We start from the raw sequence: 26116 nt of genomic DNA on the forward strand, positions 1-26116 counted from the left end.
GTACACGCACGCACGCAAACACACACACAACTCCCACAGACCTGCTCCTTGTGGTTATTGATAAGGGATTAAGTGGGCTTCGTGCATCTGCGTGTGCGGCTGGCGACGCAGACCCTTTCCAACGGGGACGCACACCTGTAGGGGGGGGGGGTGGTGACGACGTGGAAGGGCCGAGGGGACTGGGGGAGGCCACCACACACATGCGCTCACACGGTGCGGTTGGCCCCACTATAAACCCCCCTGAGTCTGACATATGCCACTCCCAATCTGTTTGCTTCCGTCGCCACGCATGCCGCTGTGGCACGGAGAGACGCAGAGGCGCAGAGAGAAAGAGAGAGAGTGTCAAAGGAGAGAGGGAGAGTGCAGAGTTTAGCTTGGTTTGGTTGCTGTACCCTCCTTGCTAATTGGTATTTTCATAACAATACCATCTGTGCTTTAAAGGAATCAGACACAGCCCAGACTCCAAATAAATACATAAATAAGAAGTGCCTCGGCTCCATTATACATTTAATACCAGCCAAGGCAAACAAGTCATCAGCCTCAGGCTTCTTTCAACAAGAGCATACTTCCTATTGGACACCCACTGCCGTACACAGGCTTCTCCTCATAGCCTACTGTTTGGGGATGTTGGAAGCAGTGATGGAAAAAGTACTCATATGTTTTACTTACGTCAGGGGCGGTCTTTTACTATAGGCAAGGTTAGGCGACTGTTTCTCAAGTATAAATAAATGCCCATTTGCACGCGCAAAGGGGGCAAGGGGCCTCATTCTAGGGTTTGCCTATAAGGGCCAGATCCCTAAAGGGAACAAGGGGCCTCATTCTAGGGTTTGCCTATAAGGGCCAGATCCCTATAGCAAATCTACAAGCTCACAATGTGACACATTGTAAATTTGTGAGCTTGTAGATTTGCTATGTTCAAATGGCTGAAATGTATACAGAGCTGAAGTGGTTAATGTATGTTTTGTAATAATGATCAAAATCTCCACTACAAATAATTGCAGTCCCTGCCTCATTATGTGATGTCCTCCTATTGTACTTGAACATCATATAGCCTATCCCTTTAAGTATAGGCCTATACATTGAGTACATACTTACTTTCCACCACTGGTTGGAATCCACACTTGGGTTATTGCCAGTGTGTGCTGAAGAGAGTAAACAGATGCATTGTTTTGAACTCCAGATGAGTGCAAGGAAAACAATACCAGACTTCTGTCTCACTTTTCTCCCTGCTCTCTCTTCTATAAATAGCCTAGCTTTGCATTGTTTGTGGGCGCCACACGGAGAGAGATGCACGCATTTGGAAAAGTGCTAGATGTGTGTGTGTGTGTGTGTGTGTGTGTGTGTGTGTGTGTGTGTGTGTGTGTGTGTGTGTGTGTGTGTGTGTGTGTGTGTGTGTGTGTGTGTGTGTGTGTGTGTGTGTGTGTGTGTGTGTGTGTGTGTGTGTGTGTGTGTGTGTGTGTGTGTGTGTGTGTGTGTGCGTGCGTGCGTGCGTTAAAAACGTTTTAATATAGTAGATGCCATTTCCTGTGTTCTAGGAGTTTGATACCAGCTCCGACCAAACATAGCTGACAGCACTTGGGCGCCATCGTGTGGCTGAACAATGCAATCACAGTAAGAAGGCTTGTCATGAAAGTGTATAATGCGTATATCTATACTATTCTATAAATAATACAAGTGCGATATATAATACAAGATAATGACAGCTTGGCACGTGCGACAGTAACTTTTATTTCTGTAGAAGAGGCAAACTAATATTGTTTATGCCTTTGGCCTGTTTATCTTGATCTTTTTTAGTATAACAGTATTAGTTTACTATAATTAGATTAATACCTTGATCTTTATATTTTTTAGTATAATAGTATTAGTTTACTATAATTAGATTAATACACGATAATCAACACTAAGAATCAATGTTCAATCAATTATTCTAGCTTGCTGATAGTGAGCAAATGGCCCGGTGTCCCACTGTCTTCCTGACTCTGCCCAAGATATAGTAGGCTATTGCATTTACATTCTAAGCTCCCCAATTTAGGACAAAAGAGGTTTGAGGCCGTCGTGAGCATGATCTTGGAGGGCTACATACTGGCTATATAGGCCTAATTCACAGCATCGTAGGCTGATAATCGACGCAACTATACATAACATTTCTCAACAATAAACAATAAACACGTCAGCGGTCTCAATCATCAACTATAAGCCACAAAGGCAGGCTTAACGACCTCATTAATCCATGGCTTCGTGCGTGTGTGTGCACACACAGAGCAAGGTTATATGGGAAACATTTAACACAATGAATCCATATGTATAGCTGTGGATTGCAGGGAGGAGGAGGAGAGGAGGACGCGTGATTATGAGGACATATAGACCACACGGACCCTCTCGGGGATTCCATACATGTCGAACGCACCGCACGCACGCACACACACGCGCACACTGTGCGATGCAATGAGTGTGTTTTACATCGCCAATCTGTTACAGGAGGATCTCCCCTGCTTCAATCCCATGGATGATTAAGCGCGATAATTAAGGTTTTTGGACATTCTCCACAGAGGAGCAGACGTGGCAGCTGGTGACATTCATGCATTCCCAAACACAGAGGAGGGAATTACAACGAAGCCCCCTCTATAGCTATAACTATAGCCCCCCCCCCCCCCCCCCCCCCTCCCCCCCTCCCATTCATTTCGGTGATCACAAAGTCTGCTCTTGGCAACAGTTCAAAAAAACAGTCAAGCTGTTGGGCCAGGGGGAAAAAAAGGTTGCGTTCTGTTGCCTTCTTTTGTTGCCATGTATAGGCAGTGAGCTATTTGGGGAATTACTGTGAACACAGGAAGCAGATGTTTGGATTATTATTTTTTTAAGAGGAAAGCTATTCTCATGAGGTTTATAATTAAACTTATATAAAATTGTAATTTTGAGCTAGATGGTAGCCTTTCCTTGGTTGACCTGACACAATTATATCCTATAATCTATGCTATAGTATACTGTAGTCTGTCTGTATAGTTAACATACAGCTTTTTACAAAGAGTCACAATTTGAAGTTTGGTGCATGTTTATTTTTGGTCGGGAATCATATTGTTAAGCATACTGACTTCATGCATTGGTGATCATAAACCCTGTGTTTCATGAATGTGTTAACCTACACGTTTCGTGTCATACAGTGTTGCAATGCAATAAAGTTGTGAGCTTGTCGGCTATAGCAAGTATGAAATATCTAAATCTGCTATATAGGCTATAGTATAACTAAAGTGTTCAATTTAGTGGAGTAAAGATAGCTTAGTCTATATCATAAACGACATATCAACAAATGGAATTAGACAAGTAAATTGAAAGTAGCTCGAAATTGTATAACAGTAACCTACTTGAATAAATACACTTTGTTACTCTCCAGAAACTGACTGTTTCAGCACCATGGACAGTGGCACGGTCGCTGTCCATGGTTCTGAAACAGTCAGTGACACTCCTATCTGATTGCAACATTAAACAACGTTAAACTCACCTTGCCACTCGATTTGACACTCACTTTATGCATGCGCATATACCCTCTATAGTCCTGATTATTATACGTATTATTACAATGTTTATATGAATGTAATTCTGCATTATTCTGCACACGTCTCTGGATCTTTTGGAAAACGCACATTTCTTTGTGCGTTTGGGCCTTTCAGCCACACGCAAACGGCGTTTTCGGGATGGAGAGCAAAATACAGAACGATATAGTTTCACTTGCGGCTATGCACACACCACGCATAGACTTGTTGGTGTAGGCTGCTGCGCAATGGCATTTGGCCTGGGTCCTTATTGGTAGGTTAATATCCACAGTTTATCTGTAGCGGTCCGCAATTAGCTTCGCACTCCAATACAAATGAAACTATTTGAATAAAGGTTGTACACATCAGTGAAATTAACCTCTGGGAAAATCCCTAATTGAGAGAGTGTAGGCCTAGCAAGCGCACCACAAATCATAGGCTGCATGGCTAACAGGGCTTGGGCACTATACCCTGGGCCTAGTGGATGATTGAGTGACGGGCATAGTGGCAGACCTGGTTATCTTTAACATCACCTGTTCACCTTCTGAGCACACAGTGAGAGAGAGGGGGTGTGTGGGAAGCCGTACTTTTGTTGACCACTTTACACGGCTTTAATTTGCTTTATTTTATTTAGGCCTACTTTATTTCAGTTGAAGCTGTGATCAAAACGAGTGGTTTTTCCAGTATTACAAAATGCAGTATACATTTAAAGGTGATGTGGAAATTTGGTTGAATGAAACAAAGGAAATGGGAAATGCTAATAATCCTACTGCTGTGCAAACTCAATTTGTCAATGAAACGGGTTTACATTTGGAAGCTGAAACTGTGGAAATGTGCAGGGCCACTCCCCCATGTAGGCCTAATGGATGAACCTTTGATTGACACCTCATTCTCCCAATAACAATTCTGCCATGAACAAGCAGCAGTATAGACTGAAAAGAAAAAGAAAAAGTAACACATCTGTAGCAGGGTTCTGAAAATGAAACAGTTATCTCACATATCCATAATTGTTGAACTGGACACGAATCCTATCAAGTTTTTGGTTTCATGTACAATAGAAAGTGTCTCAATGGCTCTGTTTGGATAACAAGAATGGTCGGAGGTGAGAGAGACTCATTTGTGTACAGGACCACTTCTGTATACGTTGCTCGTCAGTGATGTCACGAGGCTGCCCCGTGGCCCGTGCATAATTAATGTTGATATGTTATCTGACAATAAAAGGTATTTAGAAATATGGGTAACACTTGCAGAAATTAAATAATGATTAACTAATGCTTAACTAATACATTAGTTAAGAATTAGTTAAGCATTATTTCATCACAATTCATTCAATCATTAATTCATGATGACTTCATGATGAATTAACTGTAGTAGGGGGGTGCAGAGAGAGAGAGAGGGGGTGTGAATGGAATCATCTTGCGTGTGCATATATGGCACATCTCTCTCATGTTTAGGTAATTGCAAGCCGTGGATCTACAAGCTCCAAGTGTTGCGTCCATATGCAGCACGTTGTGAGCTTGCAGATCGTCGGTGCCCCACTCACCATGAATCCAAGCAGAGGTCCTCACAAGATAGGTAAAACACTGCCAGTGCTCAGCGCAATGGCCCGTTGCAAAGAAGTTGAGATATCAAATGATATCGAGAGATGGTAGGGTAGTGCCCAAGCCCTGTTAGCCATGCAGCCTATATGAGCTGTGGTGCGCTTGCTATAGGCCTACACTCTCAATTAGGGATTTTCCCAGAGGTTAATTTCACTGATGTGTAGGCCTACAACCTTTATTCAAATAGTTTCATTTGTATTGGAGTGTGAAGCTTGAACAATATAGGTTAATTGCGGACCGCTACAGAGAAATGTGGATATTAGCCTACCAATAAGGACCCAGGCCAAATGCCATTGCGCAGTAGCCTACACCAAGTCTATGCGTGTCATGTAAAACTATATGTGCTGTATTTTGCTTTCCATTTCATGGTCATGGTCATGTGAGGAGAGAGAGAGAGAGAGAGAGAGAGAGAGAGGGTGCAGAGAGAGAGAGAGAGGTGTGAATGGAATCATCGTGCGTGCGCATATATGGCACTCACATCTCTCTCATGTTTAGGTAATTGTCACGGAAGCCGTGGATATACACGGCTTGGGATATCCGTGGATATACACGGCTTGGGATATCCGTGGATATACACGGCTTGGCAAGCCGTGGATCTACAAGCTCCAAGTGTTGTGTCCACATGCCGCGCGTTGTGAGCTTGCAGATCGTCGGTGCCACACTCACCATGAATCCATGCAGAGGTCCTCACAAGAATATCCTATAGCCTATAGGTAAAACTCTGCCAGTGCTCAGCGCAATGGCCCGTTGCAAAGAGATTTTACTTGCGTGCGATATTCAGATAATCTTCAACCGATTGTTATAATTCGAAGTGGTATATATATTCTGTGAAGTTTATATTTTCATTGGGTGTATACAAGTCATGTTTTTAATATGCCTTTATCAAATGATATCGAGAGATGGTAGGGTATAGTGCCCAAGCCCTGTTAGCCATGCAGCCTATATGATCTGTGGTGCGCTTGCTAGGCCTATACACTCTCAATTAGGGATTTTTCCAGAGTTTATACCCAGGATGAGTGCTCATAGACGGGTATAGGGTTAGTGAGCAGACTCGGTTTCTCTGGTGGTAATTCTTCTCAATTCTATGCCCACGATGAGTGCTCAAACGTGGGTAGGGGTCTATCTGGAGCTCTCCCTGGTGCTTTATGGATCATTTTTGGACTCCCCCATTTTGCCCAAACTGAGTGCTCATAGGGTTAGTGAACAGAAGGTAACTACATGTTAAACTTAAACCTTTAGCTTTGTTAGTTTGTTTGAAATGATTCCGTTTGGGGAACTTGATCTGTGAATGAATGCCACTGAGATGTTATGTTTATGTTTAATGTTAAGGTAACTGTTCCAATATGGCTCATGGTGTCTTTTTCACAATGGCTTTCAAACTCTTGCATTTCAAGATCTCCTCTTAACTCTTGAGACAGTGGACAGGGTCCATTTGGTTCCATTTGTACACTGAGAGCTGTAAGGGTCCATTTGGTTAAACATGTTACACTCTCAGAGTTACAGACCTGTCAGGGTCCATTTAGAATCTAAACTAACGGAACCTTGGCATCCACTTTGAGAAAAATGTATATATTAAAAAAGTAAGCTTGTGGGAGGGAGGTTGTGTTGTAAAATGTGGGTTGTGGGGGTTGACAAGGCTATAATGACACTTATCTTTTCTCTTTATGTAATTCCAGAATATGAAGAAGAGTCACTGCACCAGTGGTGTAGGCAGCACCAAGCCCTGGACCCTGAGACGAGCCATCTCCGTGGGCCCCACAGGGTCCCATCACAGCCTGAGACGAGCCATCTCCCAGTGTCCCAGTCCGATGCCCCCCTGCACAAGACATTGAGGTAGGAACTGTACGCTAGCTGCTGCTGGGAAGTTTATACTTACAGAGATGTAAGGATATTTTGAAATGCACGCAATCCCTGCATGTGTGCGTGAAAGGAAGACCCTGAGAATGTCATCCTTGAAACTACCAAACTTTTAGTATCAAGAAACCTTGGACTGTTGGGGCTTGTAGATGTGAGGCGCAGAGCGTCCCCTGACGCAGTGGGAAAAGCATGCAGCGGTTGCAACTCTCCATGGACCGCATTCTCAAGAAGTGGCAGCACAACCATGCTGCTGATGTGACATCTGCGTTAAATGAGCCACCGTCGGTGCTGTTGCTGTTTTGTTGTTTGTTTTTTGTTTTCTTTTGCAATTGCTACCATGTATGTATACTATATTTATATTTCTCATAGTGTCCCAGAAATATGTATTTTTGGATATAATTCACAGTGGTATACTGAAATAGTACTTGTGTTTTGTCTGGTCACTTCATTGTCAGTAATGGGTACCCACACCTCACCTATAGCCTGGCATGGCCAGACTAATAATCTCACTGCCCATGCAGGGCATTTCCCCATTTTCATACTCTCTCACGAGATGAGTTCACCTGTATCCTATTCACACTAAGTGATGTGTGCGTTACGTTTCTGTTAAACCCTGAGCAAGATATAATACTATATTGTCGAAACATTGGTTTCCTGTACCTTTTAATATTTGTTTGCATCCTTCATTGCATTGTCAAAGAAAACACAAAACAGTGCATAGTAATGGACAGTTTGTTATGTCATGTTGAGACACAAGGGGGCGGTGTTTAGCTTTCTATCATGAAATATATTGAGTAGCAGAGTTCTGGAAAGAAATATCTGTCAGGTCATAAAGTCCTAGAGGAGTGTGGGTGACATTTATAGATGATGACATACTAGTACTCACACTTGAACCATTAATGTTAAAAACAACAACAACAAGGCACTGCATCCTGAGCAGTGGCCTGTTGGCCAGGTGTAGCTAATCAGTGATGATTACACTTCAGTAATGGCTGCGCCCAGAGCACCCCCATAGAGTTATGGGCACCCCTCTGTGGATTTGTCCAGAAGATGTGACCCAGTCACATGATCAGTGGAGGGACAGACAGATAGACAGACATTACCATCATGCATGCATTGCACATGTACACACACACACACACACAGTGCCGGTTCTAGGCCTTTTGAGGCCCTAGGCAACATATTTTTCTGAGGCCCCCCCCTCCTGCTTTGCCACGCCGGGGGGGGTCCAGAAAAAATTGTAAATTTGCCATGAAAATGCTTCAATCTGGTGCACTTTGAGATCAAAATTAAGAAGCTAGGTGGGGGCCACATGTGGCCAGTAGCCCATGTAAGGGATATGGGATACATGAAAAAATATATACAATAGCACGCCGTTTTTCATCATTTTTGAGGATTTGAAAAAAATGAAAAAATGAAAAAAACGATGGGTTATAGCCCATGTTTTTTGAAATTTTGAAAAAAAAAGTTATCCTCGTTTCTCATCATTTTGGACCATGTCGTACGGCATACTATAGCACGCCGTTTTTCATCATTTTTGAGGATTTGGAAAAAATGAAAAAAACGATGGGTTATATTGAAGCGTGCACCTACACACACACAGGCGCACATGCGTATGCACACCTGGACCTGTAAATGAACAACACAAAAACTAAGGCACTGGTGTCGGACAATTTCCGCAATTTCCGCAATTTTCAATATCCGCAATTTCCAATTTCCGCAATTTCCGCAATTTTCAATTTCCGCAATTTCCGCAATTTTCAATTTCCATTTTGCAATTTCCGGAATTTCGGACACACACACACACACACACACACACACACACACACAACCTTGTTAGTTGTTACACCTTGTGAACTACTGCCTGCTGGTACTATCTCCACCTAGTTTCAGATACAGTAACATTATAATAAGCAGACATGGCAACACTGTTGAAGACAACTAAACAGACACAATAATCAATTTGTGACTCCTCCCATATTTGCACTACTTTTGTCCCTCTCTAAAAGCCCATGCTAGGGAATAGAATACTCCTTTACAGCTCCATCCGACAAAGACAAGACAACACACAGTGCCAGGGATACTGAGAAATTGAGTCCTGGCATTGTGATCAGAATGAAGGGTTGTGTGTCTTTGCTTGTTTTACTGTCCTGCATGTCTGAAGCCGGGGCTCAGGTAGAGAGAGGATCAGTCAATGAGACGGAGAGCAATGCTGAACCAAGTACCCCCTCATTGACTGACCTCTGGGAAGCTGTGAAGGAGCTGACAGACACCGTGGAACGACAGCGGCACACTATGGGCCGACAGAGAGAGAGGCTGGATGCCACCGAGGGCAAAGTGTGGGAGCTGAAGAGACAGAATGATATAGTATTATAATGGACGGTCAGGGCAAAAAGCTATCATCTCCATATTCTAACTTTTTTTTGTTTTAATTAATAACGCCCTAGTACTACTTGATCATACTACAGTGTCACACAAAAGCATTAATAGTAGCAGATGTACAAGCTTGACATGCGACGCAAAGCGACACATTTTGAGCTTGTCGATCTGCTACTTTTGCTATTTTAACCCATTCTGACCTGAGATCAGATTCATACGAGGTTTCCATGGGACACACACTGGTCTGATTAACCCATTCTGACCTGAGATCAGATTCTAAAAATGTCAGTCGTTCTTCGAATTTTTCAAAAATATCAGACCTACAAGCTCGTATCGCGCCACTCGGTGGCGCGATATGAGCTTGTAGATCTGCTATTTTTCAATAGCTAAAGCATAACATGATGCCAACACCAAAATGGGTGCCCGGTCAGAATGGGTTAAAATTTGAATCCTGTTTTGGAGGTTTTCATCTGACAGAGAAGTTCGTGTTCATGTTTAGATGTCCATGATCTACACTACAGTACATAGATGCATGTGATGTAATACTGCGATTGATTGTACACTCGAAAACCTGACAGTATACAGTATTAAATAAATTAAATTTAGTCATGTACTACAATTGATCGGGAATTGAGGAACACCCGCTGCATGTCCCTTTTGTGCCCATATATGGAGACATTTATTTATTTTAACAAAACTTTAACTAAAAAAAAGATGTATTAACTACAGTATGTATTAACCGATTAAACATACTGATTTATTTATCTGGTAATGTATCTTAAACAGTGCCGGTTCTAGGCCTTTTGAGGCCCTAGGCAACATATTATACAGAGCCCAAAATGTTTATAAACAAATCACAAATGTTTATAAACAAATCACAAATGTTTATAAATAAATCACAAATGTTTATAAACAAATACCAAAATGTTTATAAACAAATCCCAAATCCCTTGGTCCTACCCCCCCGACCATGAGACTTACTACAGGTAAACTGGTAGTGGTCCTACCCCCCCCCCCCCATGAGACTTACAAATCCCAAATGTTTATAAACAAATCCCAAATGTTTATAAACAAATCCCAAATGTTTGTAAACAAATCCCAAATGTTTATAAACAAATCACAAATGTTTATAAACAAATCACAAATGTTTATAAACAAATACCAAATGTTTATAAACAAATACCAAAATGTTTATAAACAAATCCCAAATCCCTTGGTCCTACCCCCCCGACCATGAGACTGGTAGTGGTCCTACCCCCCCCCCCCCCCCCCCCCATGAGACTTACAAATCCCAAATGTTTATAAACAAATCCCAAATGTTTGTAAACAAATCCCAAATGTTTATAAACAAATCCCAAAATGTTTATAAATAAATCACAAATGTTTATAAACAAATCACAAATGTTTATAAACAAATACCAAAATGTTTATAAACTAATCCCAAATCCCTTGGTCCTACCCCCCCCGACCATGAGACTGGTAGTGGTCCTACCCCCCCCCCCCATGAGACTTACAAATCCCAAATGTTTATAAACAAATCCCAAATGTTTGTAAACAAATCCCAAATGTTTATAAACAAATCCCAAAATGTTTATAAATAAATCACAAATGTTTATAAACAAATCACAAATGTTTATAAACAAATACCAAAATGTTTATAAACTAATCCCAAATCCCTTGGTCCTACCCCCCCGACCATGAGACTGGTAGTGGTCCTACCCCCCCCCCCCATGAGACTTACAAATCCCAAATGTTTATAAACAAATCCCAAATGTTTGTAAACAAATCCCAAATGTTTATAAACAAATCCCAAAATGTTTATAAATAAATCACAAATGTTTATAAACAAATCACAAATGTTTATAAACAAATACCAAAATGTTTATAAACTAATCCCAAATCCCTTGGTCCTACCCCCCCCCCGACCAATTCTTAAACATAATAACTGATCAGTTTGATAGTTTTATAAACTTCCGTATACGTGTATATATACACCATGAATACTGTGATATAATTTACAGAGAAAAAAATCAGCACAATACTTTTTGAACACTGACATTATGAACTGTTTTGCAACCTTTCAATACACATACAATTACAATAATTCAAACTTGCAAGCAAGCAGCCTACAGTGTACATATAAATACATCCTGAACTCTATTGTCAGGGTGACAGAATTACAACTTCACAGAGTGGGGTAGACCGCATAGTTTGCAATGCCACAGAGATTCTTGTTCCTGGCCATTCGCATGTACCCTTCTTCACCCCATCTAGTCCCCCAGCTGGAAGCAGAACACAGTTGGAATGTTTGGCATAATATTAAATACCTGATAAGACTGATATGCTACGTTCATTAATTTGACTTCTCCACTGACTAAATGACTAAATAAAAGGACTATAGTTTCAGAACTGATTTCAATTTCACTGGTACCTTTAAGGCAGTGGTTCAACTTCTCAACCGGTCCTTGAGTGGGTTCCCGGTGGTCCACAGCTAAATGATGGAAAGTTGGTAACCAAATGGACTCTTATTGATCTTTAACAATAAGAGTGTAAAATTAAACCAAATGGACCCTTACTCATCCTTTTGGTTTCATTGTACACTCTCAAGAGTTAAATTGGTTTTCCCGTTATCATATACCCATATCAATACGGCATGGAATTGTGGGCGAAATCGTATCGAACAACAACAAAATATTCTTTTGTTTTGGGTCAGCAAGGCTAAAGCTCATCAAACGGTGATCCGTGGCTCAAATGCCAAATAAATAATGGACCTTGATATGAAAAGGGTTGAACACCATTGCTTTAAGGTTCTGGCATCTATCTAAACACATGAAAAGGTCTAAAGGTTTTCATCTGTTTTGATCTAGGGCAGCAATTCTCAACCTGTGGGGCCGTTCTTTGAAACCTTGAAAATAAATCATTGTGATACAGATCAATAGAAACTAGTTAAAATATAGGAACTTTAGTTAAAAATCTAAGGAGCTTGATATGTTTAGTATTAAGATGACTTATTCACCTGTTTTTCACAAGCCAGTAGTCTTGTCCGTTGGCTGCACCATAGCCCACCACCAGCACAGCATGATTTAGTTGCTGGGAGGTGCAGTCTTTTTCATCGTATACACCTGAGAATCAGTATGGTTCAAATTGCACCTGATGGTTAATGAACGAATCAATGGAAAACACACTAACCAGAATCTTTGTGTATACGGTACTCACTTTCTCCCTGATTGTAAACATTAAATCACAACTACTTGTTACGCCTTTGCCCAATGTCCCAACTCTCAACCCACTGTTTGCAGCCTGCCTTACCTCCTTTGTAGCGGTGAAAGGATGGCTGCATGGCATTAATGCCCACCGCTACTGGCCCCACTGTTGCAACAACAGCTTTCAAAGTGTTCTCATTGCCATGAGACAGAAGGACCCTGACCCCAGAGCAGTATGCAGCCTTCCCCTTGATGGAGTAGTGACATGCATCTTCCTTAAAAGTGACATAATCCAAATTAGATTAATTTCACTCACATTCTCTTCAGAGTACAGTGCAATTACTATGTTGCGCATTATACTGTATAGGCCTACGTCTTTCAAGGAAATAAGCAATATGCATTTTCTTATCAAAAGGCGTATTTATCATATAAACACATCCCCACCGTTGACCGTACTGTATACATTTCTATATCTGATTTATTGTGTTACTCTGTTTCTCACACACTAAAATATAATATAATACTGTCATGTCAATTCCCTCAAGTTTGGTAGTATTTCCTTTGACTTTGACTTATTTGTCATTCCGTAATTTTACATCCAACGGAATATAGCTAATTTACCAACCAATCTCCAGCAAGGCTGAAACTTTTCAGAACTAAGATAATTTAACAATGAAGACCTCACAAATTAATAATAATAATACAATTATAATAATAGTTATTTCTTATATTATTATTGAGGGGTGCTAGCCCCTCCTATAAACAGCTATAGAGTTTAATGTTCGTGTTGTCTGAACACAAACATTTAATGCAATTGACAATGAACGGATCATTTACTGTCTTTGTCATATGTGTCTGAGCAAATGTATGTCGGTGGGAACCCTTGGCCAATAAGGGACCACCATTCTTGATGATGATGTACGATGATTAGAGCGCCCCTCACTTCACATGGGTGTGATTTTATTATAATTATTAACAAAATGGGTTCAACCAACCTTGTATTCATAGGGGTAAAAGCTCTCCGAGTCGATGCCTTTGTTGCGGATGATGTAGTTGAAGGCTTTGTTGATGTATCCACCCCTACAGCCCAGGTTTCCATCCTGGCTGCTGCAGTCAACCAGGTTCTGTGGACTTAAGGGGATGAGGGTACCTGTGTGTCTCTTCATTTGGCCCTCAAGGGCCCCTACTGCACTGAAGGCCCAGCATGACCCACACATTCCCTTTAAGGGTTCATACACACAACGGAAAGAGAGAGAAAGAGAGACATTTCAGAAACATCATGCCAAGTTCCCACTATAGGTACCCTTTAGACTAGAGCAGTGCTTCTCAAGGTGAGGTACGGGGGTCCCCAGCAAAAGTAGTTAATGTAGCATCGTAATCATTCTAAACACATTGTCCATTTGTGGCTATTGAAAGATGCCAGATCTACAAGCTCACATGATGTCACTTTGAGCCATGCTGTGAGCTTGTAGGAAAATTTTGAATAATTTTGAATTGTTTTAACATAAATCTTCTCTTCTGGGGGGGGGGGGGTTTGAGAGCAGCATTTCAGCATTTCTCAACCAGTTTCATGAGACCACAATGTGCATCGTGGTGGATCTTGACAGGGTCAACATTAATGTATTATTCAATGTCTGGCCCTGACCTCCAGCATTTCTTCCCTGTGAAAAACAGTTGAGAATCACTGCGTCAGAGTGTAGTCACTAATACAATGGAAATGATTCACCCTTGTTTACACTCAGACTATTGTTGCAGATGTTTTGTCCAATTGTCTGGATATGCTGAGAATATATGGTGTACCTGGTTTTGGACTGGGCTGACCATGTCTCTCTCCCTCCAGTCCACTCTCTGGGGCACTTGCACGCCACTTCCTTGTTTGATGGTCCAGTTTTTCCAATTAATATTGTCCTCCATCTTTAAACAATTCAGAATTGTGTTGATCTCCTCTGCTGTCTTGAAAGATAAAAGGGGGTCCGTTTATGTAATGTATGTAATGTGTGTAATACAGGTATCTCTGTCTTGCACCTGATAAGAGTCCGTTTTCTGGACCCACTAAGAAATAGTTAGGTCTTCGGTCTTCGCGTCTCGTCCTCTTTAAACAGTCCTTGATGTAGTCCAGGAAGTAAGAGAGCCCAGTGTCCATGACATCAGAGACTGGGCTCACTGCTAAAATCTAAAATATCTAAAACCACATATTACATACATAAAGACCCCCAGGAAAGTGTTCTAAATCTTCTAATGTCATTAACATATATATTTCTTGGGGAAAAGGGTGAAGTTTCCCTTTAATGTAGCAGAAAATAGGATTCTGAATCTGCACATTATCAGATGATGTAGTGTGCCATACCATATATCACCACAGTGGGGTGACAAATCTCCTGATTACTGGTAGCTTTGGATGAAACATTGTCATTCTAGAGTAAATTGACAGGGGACATGATTGGCACTGTTTTTGCATTTGTATCTACAGTATACTGCAGTTAAATATGTTCATTAAACCAGCACATGGGGAGCCTGCATGTGCGCTTGAGGACATTGTATTACCATGTCAGCCAGGTGGTTGAGTCCCTCTGTGAAGGTGTGCATCCCTGCTGAGGCCTCCTGGTTGTGTTTCAGTATCAGCTTTAAATTCTTCTCCCAAACCGTTCTCCTGTAGACCATCTCTTCCTGAAACAACAAGCACCACACAGACTGATTTGTGTGTGTGTGTGTGTGTGTGTGTGTGTGTGTGTGTGTGTGTGTGTGTGTGTGTGTGTGTGTGTGTGTGTGTGTGTGTGTGTGTGTGTGTGTGTGACCATTCTCACAGTTGCTTTTTTGCATACTTTGGGTTTGGAGTTTTCCAATGCAAGACTATCATGTCCGGAGTGTAGGATAGTATAGTATAATAGTATAATAGGGGCCTTCAAAGATGGATAGATTTAAATGTATTTGATATAGGTTTGATATTGTTTTCATTCATGGTGCATATTAGGTTTCACCTGTATGAGAGAAGCAAAATTAATGAAAAGTATTCAATATCTTACCCGGTCCTGGTAAATCTTCTGATACTTGGATTTCCAATCTTCCCATTGTTCATTTAAGTCAGCGAACATCTGACCGAGAACAGGAGCGGTCAGAAGCAGCACGGCAACCCAGATGTGCATGCTGAAACAATGCAAAAGACACTGATGGTCACCACAGTGATTTAATTCTGCTTTTGCTCTGGCGATTTAGAGAAATCCATCATAAACAAATTCAGATTAACTACAAATATCATAGACCATCCAAATTGCCTTGCAAATAATCAGTACCAATTGGAAAACATAACAGTGTCAATGCCTCGTGAAATCAAACTCTAAATGAATAATGTTGTGGATGAGTGCGCCTTTGTATTGCACGGCTTCTTGGCAGTTGCTGTCATCCCATGACATCCTTTCATTATGTTTTATTTCTTGATTTCTTGTTTGGCCAGAAATAGATGTTTTTGTAGCACTGACACACTAATATGATCTAAGTGAGAGTTGTTCGAAAGAATATTGTTTTTACTTGACTACAACTTTCAGGTTTTTGTTGTTATTGTTGTTCTTAGAATCTGGATAATTGATTTATGTAAAATAAGGGTTACAACATCTAACATCTTTCAAGATGTTAGATGATGCGCACACCTTATTTCAACCAATTCTCACTCATGATTGACTCTAAACAATGCCCGGCCTGCAATATCAACCATTCCTTGCAATTTCAACCCTCCTATAATAACATCAAGCCCTTAGATGGAACCCGCAAGGCACAAGAAAGAGGGGGAGGCCGAAGAACACCTGGCGCAGGGACCTTGAGACTGACATCAAGCAGTGTGGACTGACATGGAAACAGCTGGAAAAGAAGGCCCAGGATAAAGGACTCTGGCGAACTGTAGTCAACGGCCTATGCTCCATGAAAAGGAGCGATAGGCATAAGTAAGTATAAGTATAATAACCTCAGTCTCTGAGTCTCTCTCTCTCTCTCTCTCTCTCTCTCTCTCTCAGCAACACTGTATGTATGTGACTAACTTTCCCTCCCAGAGTGGAGCATCATTATTCATGCATGCCTCCCTGTTAGACATGAGGTTGACTATACAAATTTCTTTACTCTACAAAACAGTTTTCTGAAAATCGTATGATTCTAATCTATATCAGTGGTTCTCATCAAACCTTTTCATGTCACCCCCACAAATACATGCATTTGGCCGCCCGGCGCCCACCCCATCTCAGGGACCATGAGAAGAACATTTTGAGTTACAAATGTTCGCTTTAAAAAGTATATATTATGGAAATATTTTGCACACATTCTAACAATCAAAAAAAGAAAGCTCATAGCACGGCACAAAGTGACGCGCTATGAGGTTGTATCTGCTATTTTCTAAATGGCCAACTAATGTGCTCTATATATTCGATCAAATCTAAAATGACACAGACACTTTCCTGGTTTTGATGGATTAAATATGATAATGCAAATGAGATTAGTCTAAACATACCTTGCTGTATTCAAGTCTTGTCTCTTGTCCTGAAGATAGAACTCAAAGCTCACATTTAACATGCTAGACAATGTTCACGCTAATGTTTCCTGATCTTATTGCCTCTCTCTGCCCCTCTGTGGATTCTGGTCAGTCATGTGAACCTAATTTAAAACCTACTGCTCTCCTAATAGCCAACTGGGTAAATGCAGAGAACTAATTTCACATTAGGTGAAAATGTACAGTGACAAATACAACAACTAAACAAATAATATTACAGTGACAAAAAAATATATTACGGTACATTGGTCTATCCAGTCTGCCCTTGTAATATTATTGTAATCAATAACCAATTGCTGTGATAAACCAATTGAACTCCAGCAACTGAGAAGTAGGCTAAGTTTTGTATTGCGTTACTGGTGTTACCTAATATTCACTTGTGATGTGAAATCACTGTTATGCAAACAACAAGGAATGAAACCAGTGGTGGAAAGTACTGTAACAGTACTTGAGTACTACTTGAGTACTATTTTTCTATTAGCTACTTTTTACTTTTACTTTCATACTTTTACTTCTACTCTACACTACATCTCAGAGGCTATTTTCAAAAGATTTGTTATGAATTTTATACATCATTCATAATCATCAGTTATCATATTATGATAACTTGTGAAACGGGACATTGCGCATAGTAGTCTACTTTTACTTTTGGTCATTTAAGTATATTTTGATGCCAATACTTTTCTACTTTTACTAAAGTAAATTTTGAATACCAGACTTTATTTGTAACAGAGTATTTCTACGTTGTGGTTGTGGTTGATACACCTCTTCAAAACACCACAGAATGAAACGAGAGCAATAAACACATTCAATAGCCTTTTGGCTGAGGCTCATCTTGCCCCCCATTGCTGCTGTTCTTCTGGACAGAAAAGTGCTGATCAGTGCAGGTTGTAAGGAACCAGATGGTTGGCCTGGTTCAGCATGGGATGCTCTAGAGGGAAGGTAGCATGTGTACATATACCGTAAAGACTGACATAATAACCATGGGTGCTGTTTGAAGGTGCAGTATGTGATTTTATTCTGCTAAAATAAGTGCTAAATAGCTCTGTATTAATAATCATTGCTATAGAATTGTTCAGTAACAGGGGCCTCCCCAATGTCTCCAGCACTTTTGCAAAACAGAAAATGAATGTTCATGTTGGGAAACCAATTTTATCCAATCGGGAAAGATAAAGGGATTGTGACATAAAAACTAGTTTTTGTAGTTTTTCTTAATTCTTTTTGGTTTTCTGAGCTCAATTTTACCCAACAAACCTGAACTTTTAACATTAAGTAGATTTGCATTTCACACAAGGACAGGTCAGGGCCAAACATTGAACACTACATTAATTTTTACATACATTCCCATACATTCACTCTCTGATTGAATGAAACTGGCAACCCACCTGAAAATGTATGTTTTGAAATAAATTATAAACACTTTATGACAGTACTATCTGAATATAGAGCTTTAACATTTTCCACAAAAAAAAACATTTTGTTTTACCAAACTACACTCTACCTTTTAATGGTAGAAAGGAAATAATTATTCCAATGACCCAGGTTGACATGCTCCATCAAAGATACAGTATGATCTATATATAATTTACTGTTCAATATATTACCAGTTCAATTTGATGTTACCAGAATTCTCTGCAGCTCCAACACTGTTATGCAATTTAAGGCAGATTGAAGACTTAAAGGCAGATGGCAGAACTAAGACAATTTGCAGACAGATTGCTTCTACATTCCCTCAGTTTTCTCTATTCGTCAAGAGTTTTGTGTTGATTTATTGTGAGGCATCAGCTTTCTCTGATACATTTTTGCTTAAAGGTAAGTAGCCATTTTTTGGGGGGGTTAAAACACTTATTTTAACAAAGGAAAATCACATGAAAGAAAAAGCATGGCATTTCTTTAATTGTTTTTTTTTTTTACATTGTATTACAGTCAGTGTGTAGGATGGGCATAATGGTTTTTACATTGGATGACAAAGTGCATGCAGGCATTCTGTGTGGCAGGATCCACATGGGAACGTCGTGACTCGGACATCATAGCCTGTGACGTTGCTCATCTTTGAAACTGGATTCCCGGGCATTTAAATAGTCTGTGATGCTCCAGTGTCTCGTCCCTTCTGTCTTTGGGGCCCAAGGACATCAGGGGTCCTTGAGGGGGTCCCCAGATTATTTATTTTATTTATTTTTTAGTAGGCCTATAGCTATTAAAGTCAGTTTAACCACTAATTTAAACCTATATTTTATAGTTAATAAGGAATACACTCCACATTCGTTGTGCAATAATCTTGTTATCTGATGTACTTGTTGTACCCGTTGTCAGCTTGATTTATTTAGTGAGTAGTTTGGGTAATAAGTGGAATAAAAATTGGGTGATTCAAGACCCTTTTGCGGGTAGGGGTTTTGAATCATCACACCCTGTCAGGGTTTATAATTATGACATCCGGCTCGCTGTTCATTTATCACTTACATAATAAGCCCACTTCCTTCTTCCATCTGTTCTTTCATCAAAAATCTCTGAATTTGGCTGACCTCTGACTGGCTCCTGTCATCCAAGACAACGCCCTGGACAAGTTCCATGGACACGTGTGTACGCTCCCAGCAGCATACAGTGCAGTCGGAGCCAGCTCTTTTTCCTAGAGGACATCAGAGAAAAGGGGAGATCTGAGCTGTAACGACATGCTTCCTCCACACGACTGAGTTTCAAAAGGAATATCCCAGAATGAGGATGAAGCCTGTGGAGGATTTTAAAAGTGTCATTTTAGGTCACTAGGATGAGCTAAGTGGCTCTTTAAAGGGCTGTTCGATAGATAATGTTGTAGATATTTCTATAGTTTTAACAGTCTAAAGTTGATTCAACAGCCAAAAACTAAACATCCTGCATTTGGTCTCTCTTCCAGTCTCATAATTGGCATTATACTGCAGGAGGAAGATACTATACAACCATATACTGTACTGTAGCCTACCGACAACTGTACTGAGAACTTGAGAAGTCCTCAAAATTGAAGAGAAGGTGAGTTCTCTATACTTTCTTGTTTTTTTTTTTCTTCAAGTTGTATTGAGAACATATCTGCCTTTAAATGTCATACTAAAATGCACAGTTCCTTTGTAGTTAATGAGCTTTGAATCTCCAACATTAGCTGCCCTAGGGATTTTCTTTCATCACTAGAACTTGTGTGTTCCAAATATTTCTTCTGTGGAAATAGCTGAAAGCATGCAGCCACTTCTATTTCATGGAAAATAACACCAGACGTGAACGTGAATACTAATAATGCATCCACTTTTTGAATGAAAACTAAATGATTGTAGGTTCCAAAAAGTGGAGGGTAATTTCCATTTGTAATGTTTAATTTTATCTGTTAATAATACCGTACTACCGAGTCCCAGTCGAGATATTATCTTGACCGTTCGAGATCAATTATATTTCATACTATGGCCATTCCAGGGCTCCGTACTATACAAATGAAGATGTCCCACAATTTAAGCTGACTTTCTGGTACTCATGGTCAATTCTGTAATTAGTAGTAATTTGGTATATTTATAATAATGTAACACTAAAGCATCCACTCAAATCTGTCAAATAGTATCATTATGGTGGCATTTTCTCCCTGGGTAAAAATGATGTTAAGAATGGGTATTAAAATAGGTACATTTTATAATCCATTATGACTAATCTTTGACTGACTTTTTTAAATATATGCTCTATGGTCCCAGAACATGCTCTAGTCTAATGTTTAACTTAATTGGCATTTTGCCTGGCTTTTACTGTCCCCTGTTGGTGGATTCAGTAATGGTTTTGCAAATATGGCATCTCTGAAATGTTTGATGGAAAAACGTTATTATTATCTTCATTTTCGCAAGTTTCGAGCTTGTGGATCTGCATGCTACTTTTGTGTGACGCTCTAGTATGATCAAGTAGGCCAGTAGAGCATTCATTCACGTAAACAACCCACAAAAAGGTAGAATATGGAGATAAGAGGTTTTTGTCTGACAGCAACAATTTATTACAATGCATCCACTCTGTAGGTCTGAGTCATGTTTTAACCACTTGAACCCTAGTGTCGCTTTTCTGGAGTTCAGCGAAAATAGCAGATCTGCAAGTTGTGAGCAAAGACATTATAGTGTTTAGAGAAAACAGAACAAATTATAACTGAGATAGAAACAACTATAAGAGAATGATCAAGTCCTAGATGAAATTCTGAGTACCAATGTTTTCTAAAGTATTTACTTCAATTCATGTATCTAGCAGTAGAATCTTTTCACATCCTGTACCGAAAACATTTGAATATAGACAAGGGTGTTAAAGACCAATCCAATGTAGATTAAATGTGGCACCGTAGGTTGGGCAATGTCCATATAGTCACATTTTCAAACGTTTGCCATCATTTCCCCAAATTCCCAAAGATTAAAAATAAAATAAAAGACAAGAAAAAAGTTAAAGACAAGACTATTGTATTAGTGTTCTATATGAACACATTTCCTGACATGCTGTAAATTAGAATCAGCGATGTATAAACATATTTCCTGTCATTCTGTAATAATAGTGCTCTATAAATGTATTTCCCGACCTATTGTATTACAGCTCTAGTGCTACAGTATGTGAACAACAATATGTCCTGACTGTTATGCTGTTATATCCTTAGAGCTTCTAGTACTAATACACTTTTGGTGTTTCTTCAGAAATAATGGAAGAAGACTGAACCTCTTCTTCTCATGTGTCTGGTTATGAGAAACTACTGCAATTTGTCTAAGCACAGTGAGTAACAACATCATGATGAGACATGGCATGGCATGAGAGACACACTCATGCCATGTTCCATGATACATGAACCAAGCAACAATAACATTTTGAGCTATATATTACTTTTTCAAGCAACAAGCCATTTCTGTTTTCCTACCAGTCACTGCTGTAAGCCTGGGATCCACCTATGCTTTCTATGACATAGGCAGCTCCCGGCAGGATCCGCCAGGAGAATCTAGACGATCTAATTATAGAATGAGACTAATTAATTAGAGCGACAGAGAGAGAGGAGTGTGTGTGTGTGTGTGTGTGTGTGTGTGTGTGTGTGTGTGTGTGTGTGTGTGTGTGTGTGTGTGTGTGTGTGTGTGTGTGTGTGTGTGTGTGTGTGTGTGTGTGTGTGTGTGTGTGTGTGTGTGTGTGTGTGTGTGTGTGTGTGTGTGTGTGTGTGTGTGTGTCAATTTAACAAAGGTGCAGACGATCAGAAATCAGCAGAGAGTGATGCGACGTTTGCGCTACTCTATGTCGTATTGAAGTGGACTCGGACCCAGACTTTTTTTTTCTCCCTGGAAATAAAAACGTCATTCGTTTATTTCTCTCAAACACAGGCAAGCCACCAGATGTTTGAACAGGCTGCTGTCCAGCGACACCTGAGCTGGGGTGCTGCTATCTACCTGTGGGCAGCAGCAGGTGTAGCATGTGCCCTGGACACACCCTCGCTTTGTCCCCAGCCTTGCCAGTGTGACTCAAAGGGGCGGGAAGTCAACTGCTCCGAGCGTCAACTTACCACTGTGCTTGACGGAATCCCTCAAGACTCTCAAATCCTAAATCTAACTCACAATAAGATCAAAACGGTAACACGCCAGCAGTTTAGGACCGTAACCCAACTATGGGACTTGGATTTGAGCGACAACATTCTGGTTCTGATTGAAGTGGAAGCCTTCCAAGGCTTGGAAAGCCTGCTGACTCTGCGTCTCGCCCGCAATCGGCTCAAGGTCATCCCTGTAGGAGCCTTCAGAGGCTTGGCCAGACTGCAGCTACTGGACATAAGTCACAATGAGATACTGGTACTGCTAGATTTTACATTCAGCGGCTTGGCAGCGTTGACGCGCATCGAGGCGGGTGAGAATGACTTGGTATTTGTTTCCCCACAAGCTTTCAACGGCCTAACTAGTTTACAAGATCTGCACCTCTACCGGTGTAATCTGACCACTGTACCAACAGAGGCACTCGCACAACTTAATGGGCTGACAAGCCTACATTTGAGCCGGCTCGGCCTCACTACGCTGCCAAACAACTCCTTCCGGGGACTCGGGCACCTTAGGCTACTCGTCATCTCTAACTGCCCCTGGTTAGAGACTCTGGCGGAAAACAGCCTCTTTGGCCTAAATCTTACATATTTAACCATTAGCAACTGCAACCTTAGCTCTGTGCCATATGTCCCGCTGCATCATCTTGTGTACCTTATATATTTAGATCTGTCCTTTAATCCAATCACCTCCATTCAAGGGAACTCGCTTGGAGAACTGCTATATCTTCAAGAGTTTCATCTAGTCGGGGGAAGACTTTTGCACATTGAAGCTGAAGCATTCCACACTTTAGCACACCTCCGTTTGGTTAATGTCTCTGGGAACCAGCTGACCACCCTAGAGGAGACATCTTTTCATTCAGTGGACAACCTGCAGATTTTGAGATTCAATAACAACCCATTAGTATGTGACTGCCGTTTGTCATGGGTGGCACACAAGCGACTGGATTTAGATTTTGGTGGACATCCTCCGAGTTGCACTAACTTGGTCCAACTGCAGGGACGGAGTCTTCTAGATTTCTCGGAGTCTGAGCTCTCCATCCTGTTCACCTGTCGGCCATCGCAGATTTTGAACTGCAAGCCTCGAGAGATGTGGGCAGATGACGGTCACACCGTTTTGTTTTACTGCAAAGCAGAAGGGGATCCTGTGCCTGAAATCAGCTGGCTAAACCCACAGCTGATACCTATTTCATCTGTTGGTAGAATACGGATACTTCCTAATGGCTCACTGGAGGTTCGTTATGCACAAGTACAAGACAGCGGTATTTATGTTTGCGTGGCGTCTAATGCTGGTGGAAATGACAGCTTCCCCGTTAGGCTCCATGTCCGGGGCTTTTCTTCACCTTCCCGGTATCCCTTTAAATTAGGTTGGTTTCCCTCTCGATCCCCAGCCGTAAATGAAAGCCACCCATTTGATGTGAAAACATTGGTGATAGCAGTAATGATTGGGTTTCTTTCATTCTCCAGCTCTGTTACTATATGTTTCTTTTTCATTCTCTTCTGGAGTAAGGGTAAAGGGCAACTAAAGCGCACAGCGACAATTGCATATGTGCCACGAACCACAATGACAAATATCAACGGGGGCCCCAAGGAGTCTGGCAGGTATACAATGAAGTTAATTTGAGGCAACACAGCTTAAAGTATTTCTCAGAATAGGCTATTTGGCAACATCCTATATGCATGCACTGCCAATGAATGTAATATGTCACAATAGTTTATCCAATAATAGTAAAGCAAATTAATTCAGATTTTTGGTGATGATTATTAATGTCATTTGAATGTGATATAATTATTAATGATTTTAGAACGGTCAAATATATTGAAGTGAATGAAGAATGTAAATTAGGTAAAGGTTAACTGAGATTTCGGGATTGATAGTTCATAATTGCAGAAGTAAATGTGCATGAGATGGAGAATATTATTGTTTGTTAGGCCTACCATAATACAACCTTATATGAAACATTTGGGGATATATAGATAATTCATTTCATCTTTAAAGTTCATTTGTAATAATGTTATCTCTATATTTTCTATGATTTTGTAATAGATAGACTTTAAATAATAGTATTGTAATACTGCAGATCAATGGATTTCTGATATTTATGAGGTATATATTTTAAATGTGCACTGTTCAGCTTTAATCTAGAAGATTATCAGCTATACAGTAGACCTATATAGGTACCTCCTACTCAGCTTCCCACATTCGACACAGATAAATGCCATGACTCAGGCAGTAAGCTCAGCTGAGTAGACCATGAATTCTTTATTTAGGCTGCAGGTAATGTCATCGTGCATAGGGTCCTAAAGCCACACACGCACTGACGCACACTGTCTAAAAATAGCATTGTGATGCACACTGCGGTGCCCTTTGCTTTCTATTGCATTTGAACTTAATTTTCAACCTACCTTCATATAATTGGACACTAATGTTCATGATAAAATACCACTATATTGTTCTACTCGGTCTGTGTCTCATAGGAGGGCTGTGGGCAGTTCAGAAAACCGTCCACCAGTGACATCATCGATGGGGAATCCAAGCTAATAGAAACTACAGGCTTTTTATTCCTGAAAAGTTGCAATGCGATAATGGAAGTCATCGTTCTCACGATAATAAAAACCTAAATATTTCTTCAAAACTATCTTGTTGAAAAAACAAAAATCGGTCTAACAATGATGCCACTGGTGGACGGATTTCTGAACTGCCCACAGCCCTCCTATGAGACACAGACCGAGTAGAAGAAATTGTGGTATTTTATTATGAACATTAGTGAGGACCAATTATATGAAGATTAGTTGAAAAGTGGTGAAGTGGTCCTTTAAACAAATATCAAAGAAGAGACTTACTTTATTTTAAGACAACAATTTTGCAACCGTCTAGGTCTTCATCGGGCAAATATGATGTTTGCCTTGATGCCTGACATCCAGCACCTGGCCTGAATATAGGCATTGAGATGTGCACACAATCTTCTCTGTGAACTGTTCCTCTAAACAAATAGGCATCGTAGAATAGGCCTACCGGTAATTGAGATTTAGGTTTGTATTAGAACTCATTGTTATGAATTTCTGATGATGGTTACTTTGTTTCCACCATTTTGAATGTGTTTGTATATTTGATTTGTTGAAAATGACCTGGTACTGATGCACGTCCAGTCGTCCACAATTAAACTTTAATTGCATCTCTATTGATATGTATTTTGTTTATAAAAGAGGTCCGACATCCTGATTATTTGCAGAGAAAGATGGAGCAAAGGATCCTGCTAAGTCAGTCAATTGTATCTCCAGCACCTACTTCAGCAAGTAATTGGTTAAAGAGAAAGATATCATGGGTTTTCTGATCTAATGTTGCATTTTAAAATGGTATTCATGCTCTGAGGATCAGTGGTTGGGGGAATGTTTTGCTTATGCGTATTACTTGTACATTATACTTGTATAATTCAATAAGAATAGCAATTAAAACAAAATGCCTTTTAGAGAAGTATGGA

General features: G+C 40.5%; 2 protein-coding genes across 2 annotated transcripts; one reads left to right on the forward strand and one right to left on the reverse strand.

The window, feature by feature from the left end:
- Positions 1 to 11549: 11549 nt before the first annotated feature.
- ctss1 (cathepsin S, ortholog 1) lies at positions 11550 to 15228 on the reverse strand (the record flags this gene model as incomplete). Its single annotated transcript, XM_080787093.1, has 6 exons — positions 11550 to 11646; positions 12381 to 12486; positions 12674 to 12842; positions 13563 to 13787; positions 14368 to 14520; positions 15112 to 15228. 6 exons carry the CDS (start codon positions 15226 to 15228, stop codon positions 11550 to 11552), a joined length of 867 nt encoding a protein of 288 aa, XP_080643219.1.
- Positions 15229 to 22446: 7218 nt separating this feature from the next.
- LOC308331609 (leucine-rich repeat and immunoglobulin-like domain-containing nogo receptor-interacting protein 1) lies at positions 22447 to 24258 on the forward strand (the record flags this gene model as incomplete). Its single annotated transcript, XM_080787094.1, has 1 exon — positions 22447 to 24258. The coding sequence occupies one exon, from the start codon at positions 22447 to 22449 to the stop codon at positions 24256 to 24258; it is 1812 nt and encodes a 603-aa protein (XP_080643220.1).
- Positions 24259 to 26116: the final 1858 nt, after the last annotated feature.

The sequence above is a fragment of the Protomyctophum bolini genome, assembly GCF_963924005.1.
Source record: "Protomyctophum bolini genome assembly, chromosome: 17".
Lineage (NCBI taxonomy): Eukaryota > Metazoa > Chordata > Actinopteri > Myctophiformes > Myctophidae > Protomyctophum > Protomyctophum bolini.